This window comes from Quercus suber, unplaced genomic scaffold, assembly GCF_002906115.3.
Source record: "Quercus suber isolate HL8 unplaced genomic scaffold, Cork oak 2.0 scaffold_396, whole genome shotgun sequence".
NCBI classification, from domain to species: domain Eukaryota; kingdom Viridiplantae; phylum Streptophyta; class Magnoliopsida; order Fagales; family Fagaceae; genus Quercus; species Quercus suber.
In genome coordinates this window covers 1-11,839 of record NW_027069848.1, presented here as the reverse complement: position 1 = coordinate 11,839, position 11,839 = coordinate 1, and the positions used below count along the sequence as shown (strand labels likewise).

Genomic DNA, 11,839 nt, shown 5'->3' with positions numbered 1-11,839 from the left:
TTCTATGCAAATTTGCAATACGATGAAAAAATTTTGTGTTCCTATCTCCCTCTTTAAGAAAAAGAGCCCTAGATTTCTGCCCCCAGCAAATTTCTTCCAACAAAGTTGTTTTTTCTAGCTCTCCACGAATTCGATCCTTATCCCTATTTCCTCCGCTGTAAGAACCTGGACATCTTCAATAACATCCAACGCATTAAATTCCTTCCATAAATTCTGCACCCGCAGACTTATATTACCGAACTCCTCCACATTCCATCTTTTCAAATCCAGTTTCAACATCTTCAGTTTGTTAGCCAAGGCATAACTAGGAGTTCCTTGGAAAAGATAGGACTCCCACCATGAACTCACCCTTTCTAAAAAACCCTCATCCTTTAACCACATGTTCTCAAACCTAAAAGGTTTTTTGCCTCCATGTAAATTCCCAAACTCAAGAAGGATTGGAAAATGATCCAAAAGCAACCTAGATAGACGGCGTTGACAGACAGATGGAAATTTCTCCTCCCAATCTGCTAACAATAGAAACCTGTCCAATCTAGATCTTGAAGCAACCTCTCTAGAATTAGACCAAGTGAAGCTCCCTCCAACCAAAGGCAGGTCAATAAGGCTTTGCTCGGAGATAAAAGCTAAAAACCAACGTATAGCTGAAGTGAAATTTGCAGAACCCGAACGTTCAGAAGGAAACCACACCACATTAAAATCACCTCTCACACACCAAGACACATCCCACCAACTACGTAAGCTAGATAACTCCTCCCATAAGAAACTTCTATCTCTATCACTATTGGGACCATAAACACAAATGAAAGCCCAAACAAAATGATCCACCACATTTTAGAATTTACAAGAGACTAAAAAACGACCCACCGCTTCCTCCACCTTATCCACAACCCAAAGAGCCTAAGTAGAGCCAATCTACATGTTGACCTCCCCACAAACTACAAATGACACCTCTATTAATTAACTCCATCTTAGTTTCCTGCAGACAAACAATATCTGCTTTCCACTTTCGGATCAAATTTCTAACCCGTAGCTGCTTATCCTGCTCATTCAACCCTCTCACATTCCATGAAACAATTCTCAAATTCATTGATGCACTACAACAGCCCGATCCCTACTAGCAACCTTGTTCCTTTCTGATTCATTCTCATCACCCCATGAACTCATTAAACTCTTTAATTCACGATGCCCTTTGTGCCTAGCCTTACCTATCTTCCTCTTAGAAGCTACATCAAGCATCCGCTTATTTCTTCGAGCTTCTAAAGCTAAGAGCAAACCTGTAACTTGTTCTTTGAAACCCTCAAGCGAGGTCCCAACAGATTTCTGGAAAGCTTTAATTCTATCAATTACCCATTTTGACAACTTGGCGTTATCTACATCTCCCTTACGCCCTATCTCCTCAACTTTAGTAATCTCCGTAACCACTAAATTATCCATTGCCCAAGGTGCCACTTCTAATGGTTCACCTAAATGTTCCCCATCCAACAGCCCCTCATCAGAGTCCCAAGCCTCACCCACAATCTTTGGTTTCGTTTATGGGTTTGATCTATTCCACAAAGGTGCGGGGTGTTGGTTCTGACAATCTTTGTTGGAAGCCAGCTAGTAGTCGAGGTTTCAAGGTGAGTGGGTATTATCATTCTATTTCCCATCCCATTGGCATTTCTTTCCCTTAAAAAATGGTGTGGCAATCGAAGGTTCCTCCTTAGGTAGCTTTTTTCTCTTGGACTGTGGCTTTAGGCAAGATTCTAACCATAGAGAACCTTCAGAAGAGGCATTTTGTTGTCCTTGAGTGGTGTTTTATGTGCAAAAGGTGTGAGGAATCTGTAGATCATCTCCTCCTTCACTGTCCTATAGCTTTTAAGATGTGGAGTATGATCTTTTGCTTGTTTGGTATTTGTTGGGTGATGCTTCAAAGAGTAGTGGATTTGTTGGATTGTTGGACATGCAATTTCAGGCGTCATCGTAATATAGTTATTTGGAGGTTTGTGCCGCACTATTTGATGTGGTGTATTTGGCAAGAGTGGAATTCTAGAAGCTTTGAGGGCCGTGAACGGTCCATTATTGAGCTTAAGTCTTTCTTCTTTTTTACCCTTCTCGAATGGTGTCTTGTTTTACCATCTTTTTCTTGTATTTCCCTTCCTGCGTTGCTAGATCATTGTAATTTGGTTTCTTGATTTTTTGCCTTTTTGTACATTTCCTATGTACTGGGCTGTGTGTTTTTAATAAAATTTTTATGTTACTTATCAAAAAAGTCTTGGTTGAAAGCTAGAAGTTTCCCAATCCCCAAATCCCCATTTTGAATAGGTTCACATATAATATGTCATTTGACCAAATGAAAATTATGCCTCTCGCTATCTACAGTTGTGGAATTAGTTATACGAATTCAATAGTAAGTTTTACAAATTCTCTCTTTTAAAATGTAATTCCCTAGGAGTATTTTGTACACACTTCCTTTTCAGATGAGGTATGTACTCCATCGAGGGGTTCATGCGTCATATTGAATAGAACCCAATTTCAAGCATGGGCTTTTCTACAATAAACTGACTGACTTCAGACCCCTCTCTGCTCTTGCATAACTTTGAAGTGTATTTGTGTTGTATTTAAATTCATTGAATTACATTTGTATTGCTTCCATTATTGATCCTCACTCCTATTGCGATGTCTTATGCATAATGCAGGAAGCTAGTTGTGTCTAAGAAGCAGCAGCTCTCAATGTATATGGGTGAACTTCTGTTGTCAGCTCTTGTTCTTTCATGTTCACCCAAAAGTGATCAGGCGTGGAGTCATAGGTAAAATAGTTTTTAACTGTAAATTAATTGTTTTGTATCGTTTCTACAAAGCACAATATTCACATGTCATTGGCTCCCCACCCCAACCACCTATAAGGTTTGCTCCCCCCCCCCATAAGATATTGATGACTTTCCAATGGTCTCATCTCTTATTGACTAGAATACTAGATGGTGGAGGAGTGATAGAGTTAGAGTACTATTTTATCCCGATGAGGCAGAAACTATCCTTAATAAACCCTTGAGTTATAATTTGTCAGATGATAGTATTATCTGGGTGGCGAACAAAAAAAGTGTATTCACTGTAAAAAGTGCCTACTGTGTGGCCTTGCTGTTGGTTGAAGAGCCTGGCTTGGGAGAGTGTTCAACTAGAGACTATAGAGCCCCATTTTTTAGGAAGATGTGGCACCTCAAGCTTCCAACCAAGGTGAGAATCTTTGCCCAGAGAGCCTATGTGAATGGGTTGCCAACACGCCTAAACATGGAAAGATGGGGAATTGAGGTTGATGCAAAATGCCATCTCTATGAGAAAGCTATAGAAAGTACAGAGCATGCATTGCTCTATTGTGGAAAAATATGTGATGTATGGTGGAATTGGCAGTCTTGCCCAATAAACATGTTGGCTGGAACACATGACTTAGTGGATGTTGCATTGCAAATTCTGGAATCTGGTACTAGCCATGACTTGGAAACTTTGTTTGTCACTTCTTGGTCGATCTGGTACAACCGAAACCAAATGGTTCGTAAGTTTCAAGGCCTCCTATCATCCCAAATATGGAGTTTTGCATGACGTTTTCAAAGTGACTATAAAGTGGCAGTAACTATTAATCTCCTTAGGCAATAACCTTCTGAGGTTGGTTGGGTAGCGCCACCTCCTGGGATATATAAAATAAATGTTGATGGGGCCACTTCTGAAGATGTTAGACCCTTGAGTGTAGGGGTGGTAATCAGAGACTGCAGAGGTATGGTGGTGGCAGCAAGTGCCAAGTTGCTGTCTGTTACGTATGGAGTGGAGGTCACTAAAGCTTTGGCTCCCGAAGAAGGAATGCTTTTAGCCCGCCAAATGATGCACACACGGGGTTATACTAGAATCTGACTCTCTCTTGGTTGTTCAAGCCATTTCATTGAACTCCCTCCATGGAGATCTAAGGCCAATTATCCAAGGGATCCTTTATTTGCTTAGTTCTGTTGATAGTTGGAAGGTTAAGCACGTGAAAAGGGATTACAACAGAGTGGCACATGAGTTGGCGAAGTTGGCTAGAGATTCTAGGACAACTCAGTTCTAGAATAGGATAAAACCCCCAATGCTACAACACCACGTACTAGTTGATAGGTCAAAGTGTTAGTGGGTTTTTTGTATTTTGCATGTCCTCTTTGTTTTAATTCAATTTCCTTGACTTTTAATGAGAATATGGCATATTTCACCCTAAAAAAAAAGATATATATATTTTAATTATAATTTCGATGTATTTCAAATCTTATTTTAGCACCTTTGTAGGTGTTGTAAAACACATGAAAACAACAATGAAAACTCATATTGTGCTAAAGAATGCAATTAACCAAAAAAAAGAAAAAAAAATCAGAAAAACATTAAAAACTTTCATTAAAAATGGGTTTCATAGCATTATTCACACATTTAAAAATTATTTTGTTATAGTATTTTCAATTTTTAGCAATAAACGATATTCAAACAGACCCTTAATGTGTGTTTGACTCTCATTTAAAAAACCAGCTTATTTTACTATTCAGTTTATTTTTGTTACTATTCATAGACTCCATTGCACTTCATGAGTCTTACTGTACTATTTTAGATAATTTTTACTTATATCTATAGTACTTTTAGTAAAAAGTTTTCAGCGGATCCCAAACAGACCATTATCTCCATTTTTATCTTATTTTTACTATTATTCATGGGTTTTGCTGCACTTTTTGATATTATTCATAAGTTATATTTTTTGATACTATTTATTCATAAGTTATATTTTTTGATACTATTTATAAGTCCATATTATTTAGCTTATTTTTTTACATTTCTTTTACACTTTCAGCTAAATAAAATGTTCTAAATGGGCACATTAAACTGTTTTTTTTGTTTTGTTTTTGCATATAGGACATATATTATAAATTAATTTCGAATAAATGAGCGTATTTGAGATTTTTTTACAGGTCTAATTCTTTCCGCGGTACAGAAAGCTTTGTCCAGCTTTAATTGCATTTTGTGTTTTTCACCATGTTTGGATCAGAGTTCTTAGATTAAGAATTATCCTTAAAAAATTTTTATTTAAAAAAGAAAAAGAAAAACTCATATTTTATGGTGGCCACTCCAGACGATAATCATATATTGAATTGAATTGGGCATTCCCCCGCACTTTTCCTGACGTACTTTCTCCGCAACCAAACAGAAACAGAAAACTCTCTCACCGGATTGAAGTTCAAAATCACAAATTCCATGGATCTCTTGCTCCAATTCCAACACATCCTCGAATCGGACCCTCTCATGTAAACCTCATATCCCTCTCATTTTTTTCCCCTTATAGCAAACTATTGAAAATTTTACTTTGAATTTCATTTTTGGAGTCTTTACAGTGATGAAATTGGATTTGTACACCCGACCCAATTCGCGATGCTGACTGAAGACTCAACAGGCGATGCTGCGATTTCGGATGGTACAACCTTTTGGAGCAGGGATCACAAGCTGGGTGTCTCGACCCAGGCTGTTCTGCCATTGTACAATGCTGCCAAGCGTGCCTTTATTGCGGCAATGGAAGAGTACAAGAGACTCGGCGACGGCGGTGATGGGTTGGAGAGTGAAGTGATGAAGCATAGTAAGGCTCTCTTGTTGCTCAGCTCCGATTTCGGCACTGCCTGGAACTCAAGGTCTCTTATTATAATTCGTTTACTTTTTTGAGTTTTTGGTAGAATCGGTAACTTATCATGTTGTCAGCGTCTCTACTGTACCTCGCGTTAAAAAAAGAAGTTAAAAATGAGCTCCATTTATCTTGACAGTTTAAACTTTTGGAAAAATCAGTAATTTACCAACCCCAAATAAGCAACTGTGCAATGTAGCATGAGGTGATCCACTATAGGACCTAGGCGAAGCTTGTGAGATTGTAGTAGGTTTTAACTTAGAATCCATGCTTCGGTGAAGGCAGCCAATCATTTTATGTCCTCACTCTTCACTGTCTTGATTAGTGTGTATTGCATATAATTCATTTAGAAAGAGTTTCAAAGATTTCACCTCCAAATCATGCACTGATCTACTGTCGATTTGATTTGAACATATTTGTCCATTTGAAAATCCCATCACCACACCAAAACCGTATTCAGGTACCATTTCCCGAATCAAATTGACACGCCCCATATGGACTCCTCACTGCATCAAAGCAAAACTCACTCCAAGCAGCACCATATTTGTTATCAATCACTACCCCCCACAACATGTCCCTTTCCTACACGCAATGCCATAACCATTTCCCAAGTAAGACCGAAGCATTCCTTGTCCTACTAATATTATATAAATTTGGAAACGCCTCCTTAACAGGACGATCCTTACACCACACATCATCCCAAAACTTCACACGAGTTCCATCACCCACTTCATACCGAATGAACTTGGAAGAATTCCACCAGCCACTCCGAATGAACTTCCACAAACAAACACCATATGCCCTAGACACAGCTTTTGTGCACCAACCACCCTACTCATTCCCATACTTTGCCCCAATGACCATTCTCCAAAGGGCTTCAGTCTCCAAACCATAGCACCACAACCATTTGGTTAATAAGACAGAATTAAACCTTCTCAAACATGTAATGCCTATCCCTCCATTCTTCACTGGCCTAAATATCTTAGACCAATTTACTAAATGAATTTTATGATTGTCCCCCACACCAGTCCAAAGGAAATCTCTTTGTAATTTCTCCATCCTCTTAGCCACCTTGCTTGGAATAGGGAAAAGATAAAGGAAATACGTAGGTAGGCTAGAGAGAGTACTCTTAATAAGGGTAACCTTACCCCCTTGGATAAATACAACGTCTTCCAACCAGCTAGCCTTCGCTCCATCTTCTCCAAAATAGGATTCCAAATTGTCTTATCTTTAAATGAAGCACCCAATGGAAGACCTAAATATTTCAGCGGAAGAGCAGACTCCCTATAGCCCAAAATCTCCACTAGCTCATGAAGATTGGGCACATCCCCAACTGGAACCAATTCAGACTTTCCTAAATTAATTTTTAACCATGACATCTCCTCAAATCTAGAGAGAATCCCACGCAAGGCTGTAATATGATTGCTATCAGCATCACAGAAAACAAGTGTATCATCGGCGAACAAAAGGTGAGACACTGTCATCAAGGAAAACAAGTGTATCATCGGCGAACAAAAGGTGAGACACCGTCATCAAGGAACCAGTCACATTCCTCACTGTGAAGCGAAAACTGCCTTGCTGCAGTAGCTGCAACCAACATACGGCTCAAGGCCTCCATGACAATATCAAAGAGAAAAGGGGATAAAGGATCACCTTGCCGAAGTCCCTTAGAATTCCCAAAAAAGTTAGATGGGCTACCATTGATCAAAATGGAGAATTTAACAGTTGATATACAACACCTGATCCACCTTCTCCACTTTTCGGGAAAACCACACTGTTGTAACAGAAACATGAGAAACTTCCAATTCACAAGATCAAACGCTTTCTCAAATTTCTTAGGAATGAGAGTAAGAAAAGTAGCATTGAGGCTCTTTTCAAACACAACGTGGGCATGGAAATTATGAAACACATTCATAATATTTGTTTTCACCATGCTCCAACAGGACTGGAAAAATGCCATTGTGAAACCATCCGGACCTGACGCTTTATCACCCTTGAAATCATGGACCACTCCAAAAACTTCTTCCTCATCAAAAGGTCTGTCCAACCAAGTGGCATCTTCTTTAGAAATTCTAGAAAAAACAACCTTATCCAAAAGAGGTCTGTGGACCTCATTCTCCAAGTACAACTGCCTATAGAAATGAGTAATGCACCTCTCAATGATCCCTTGATCTGTAGATAACTCTCCATCCACCATAAGCCTATCGATAGTATTGCATCTTCTATGCGAATTTGCAATACGATGAAAAAATTTTGTGTTCCTATCTCCCTCTTTAAGAAAAAGAGCCCTAGATTTCTGCCCCCAGCAAATTTCTTCCAACAAAGTTGTTTTTTCTAGCTCTCCATGAATTCGATCCTTATCCCTAGTTTCCTCCGCTGTAAGAACCTGGACATCTTCAATAACATCCAACGCATTAAAATCCTTCTATAAATTCTGCACCCTCAGACCTATATTACCAAACTCCTCCACGTTCCATCTTTTCAAATCCAATTTCAACATCTTCAGTTTGTTAGCCAAGGGATAACTAGGAGTTCCTTGGAAAAGATAGGACTCCCACCATGAACTCACCCTTTCTAAAAAACCCTCATCGTTTAACCACATGTTCTCAAACCTAAAAGGTTTTTTGCTTCCATGTAAATTCCCAAACTCAAGAAGGATTGGAAAATGATCCAAAAGCAACCTAGATAGACGGCGTTGACAGACAGATGGAAATTTCTCCTCCCAATCTGCTAACAATAGAAACCTGTCCAATCTAGATCTTGAAGCAACCTCTCTAGAATTAGACCAAGTGAAGCTCCCTCCAACCAAAGGCAGGTCAATAAGGCTTTGCTCGGAGATAAAAGCTAAAAACCAATGTATAGTTGAAGTGAAATTTGCAGAACCCGAACGTTCAGAAGGAAACCACACCACATTAAAATCACCTCCCACACACCAAGACACATCCCACCAACTACGTAAGCTAGATAACTCCTCCCATAAGAAACTTCTGTCTCTATCACTATTGGGACCATAAACACCAATGAAAGCCCAAACAAAATGATCCACCACATTTTAGAATTTACAAGAGACTAAAAAACGACCCACCGCTTCCTCCACCTTATCCACAACCCATAGAGCCTAAGTAGAGCCAATCTACATGTTGACCTCCCCACAAACTACAAATGACACCTCTATTAATTAACTCCATCTTAGTTTCCTGCAGACAAACAATATCTGCTTTCTACTTTCGAATCAAATTTCTAACCCGTAGCTGCTTATCCTGCTCATTCAACCCTCTCACATTCCATGAAACAATTCTCAAATTCATTGATGCACTACAACAGCCCGATCCCTACTAGCAACCCTATTCCTTTCTGATTCATTCTCATCACCCCATGAACTCATTAAACTCTTTAATTCACGATGCCCTTTGTGCCTAGCCTTACCTATCTTCCTCTTAGAAGCTACATCAAGCATCCGCTTATTTCTTCGAGCTTCTAAAGCTAAGAGCAAACCTGTAACTTGTTCTTTGAAACCCTCAAGCGAGGTCCCAACAGATTTCTGGAAAGTTTTAATTCTATCAATTACCCATTGTGACAACTTGGTGTTATCTACATCCCCCTTACGCCCTATCTCCTCAACTTTAGTAATCTCCGTAACCACTAAATTATCCATTGCCCAAGGTGCCACTTCTAATGGTTCACCTAAATGTTCCCCATCCAACAGCCCCTCATTAGAGTCCCAAGCCTCACCCACAATCTTTGGTTTCGTTTATGGGTTTGATCTATTCCACAAAGGTGCGGGGTGTTGGTTCTGACAATCTTTGTTGGAGGCCAGCCAGCAGTCGAGGTTTCAAGGTGAGTGGGTATTATCATTCTATTTCCCCTCCCATTGGCATTTCTTTCCCTTGGAAAATGGTGTGGCAATCGAAGGTTCCTCCTTGGGTAGCTTTTTTTTCTTGGACTACGGCTTTAGGCAAGATTCTAACTATAGAGAACCTTCAGAAGAGACATTTTGTTGTCCTTGAGTGGTGTTTTATGTGCAAAAGGTGTGAGGAATCTGTAAATCATCTCCTCCTTCACTGTCCTATAGCTTTTAAGATGTGGAGTATGATCTTTTGCTTGTTTGGTATTTGTTGGGTGATGCTTCAAAGAGTAGTGGATTTGTTGGATTGTTGGACATGCAATTTCAGGCGTCATCGTAATATAGTTATTTGGAGGTTTGTGCCGCACTGTTTGATGTGGTGTATCTGGCAAGAGTGGAATTCTAGAAGCTTTGAGGGCCGTGAACGGTCCATTATTGAGCTTAAGTCTTTCTTCTTTTTTACCCTTCTCGAATGGTGTCTTGTTTTACCATCTTTTTCTTGTATTTCCCTTCCTGCGTTGCTAGATTATTGTAATTTGGTTTCTTGATTTTTTGCCTTTTTGTACATTTCCTATGTACTGGGTTGTGTGTTTTTAATAAAATTTTTATGTTACTTATCAAAAAAGTCTTGGTTGAAAGCTAGAAGTTTCCCAATCCCCAAATCTCCATTTTGAATAGTTTCACATATATATGTCATTTGACCAAATGAAAATTATGCCTCTCGCTATCTACAGTTTTGGAATTAGTTATACGAATTCAATAGTAAGTTTTACAAATTCTCTCTTTTAAAATGTAATTCCCTAGGAGTATTTTGTACACACTTCCTTTTCAGATGAGGTATGTACTCCATCGAGGGGTTCATGCGTCATATTGAATAGAACCCAATTTCAAGCATGGGCTTTTCTACAATAAACTGACTGACATCAGACCCCTCTCTGCTCTTGCATAACTTTGAAGTGTATTTGTGTTGTATTTAAATTCATTGAATTACATTTGTATTGCTTCCATTATTGATCCTCACTCCTATTGCGATGTCTTATGCATAATGCAGGAAGCTAGTTGTGTCTAAGAAGCAGCAGCTCTCAATGTATATGGGTGAACTTCTGTTGTCAGCTCTTGTTCTTTCATGTTCACCCAAAAGTGATCAGGCGTGGAGTCATAGGTAAAATAGTTTTTAACTGTAAATTAATTGTTTTGTATCGTTTCTACAAAGCACAATATTCACATGTCATTCCTGTTGGTTAGTTTTGCCTTAAGTGATAACATTATCAACTTGATGAACAGAACTTAGGGGGCCAATCTTTCTTTTTATTCTTTAGTTGTCTCCTTGCTTGATACACAGGGTTTTGTGTTTATTAATATGATTTTCCACCTGGCTAAAGTTTTTAGTTTTGTTCACATTCCTTTCTAATAGTATTTTTACTTTTCTGCCTGCCTGTTATGGCTTTAAGGGGATAACATTATCAACTTGATGAACAGAACTTAGGGGCCCAATCTTTCTTTTTATTCTTTAATTGTTTCCTTGCTTGATAGACAGGGTTTTGTGTTTATTAATATGATATTCCACCTGGCTAGAGTTTTTAGTTTTGTTCACATTCCTTTCTAATATTATTTTTACTTTTCTGCCTGCCTGTTATGGCTTTAAGTAATAACACAGAGTTCTTATGCACATTGTCAATTTGCAGGAGATGGGTGATCAAGTCAATCACTGGAAAGTGTTCAGCTTTGCAAGAGATTTTGGGGAAAGAATCTGAGCTGGTGGAAAAAATAGCTGAGGTTTAAATTCAGTTCAGGAACTCCATACTATTAAATTATGAAGGTTCACATTTACATTTCATTATTGAAAACCTCCATTCTCACATTTGCTGTGTTCGCTTGTTTCTCTTAAACACTACCTGGAGCAAACAAGAACTTCAGTTTCAAAAAAATAATTTTGGATGAGTACGATTCAAGATTTGATAGATACTAGGATGCTTCTCTGTTGAGTTATCATTATTTAAGATGGTACAAGCTATCTAGATCTAGTTCACCAAGAAAACACTCAATACCTGTGAACAGAAATAGAATGCATAAGTGTTTACCTGGCTATTGAGATATAGCTGGATTGTATCTTCTTATGTTCTGAAAAATCTAGCTACAAATGGGCAGGTGCATCTATCTTGTTGGAGGTGAAACTATTAAGCCTTGAGATTGGAGTTCACAATGCTGTTTTCCCTGGATTAATGTGTTTTGTTCTCAAAAACTTGAGAACTAAATCAAAAATAGCCTTTTCTTTTCTCTGGTTTGGTTATGATTCAGTTCTAGATTTGCCTCAAAGCCAAACAAAACTGACCCATGCACACGCT

The 11,839-nt window shown here is 38.7% G+C and overlaps 1 protein-coding gene across 2 annotated transcripts; it reads left to right on the top strand.

The window, feature by feature from the left end:
- Positions 1–4,953: 4,953 nt before the first annotated feature.
- LOC112008359 (uncharacterized) lies at positions 4,954–11,270 on the top strand (the record flags this gene model as incomplete). Of its 2 annotated transcripts, none has more annotated exon segments than XM_065761123.1 (4): positions 4,954–5,282; positions 5,361–5,660; positions 10,546–10,656; positions 11,180–11,270. In XM_065761123.1, coding segments are annotated over 4 exon segments (552 nt in total), but the record flags the coding sequence as incomplete, so codon positions are not given.
- Between the last annotated feature and the right edge of the window lie 569 nt (positions 11,271–11,839).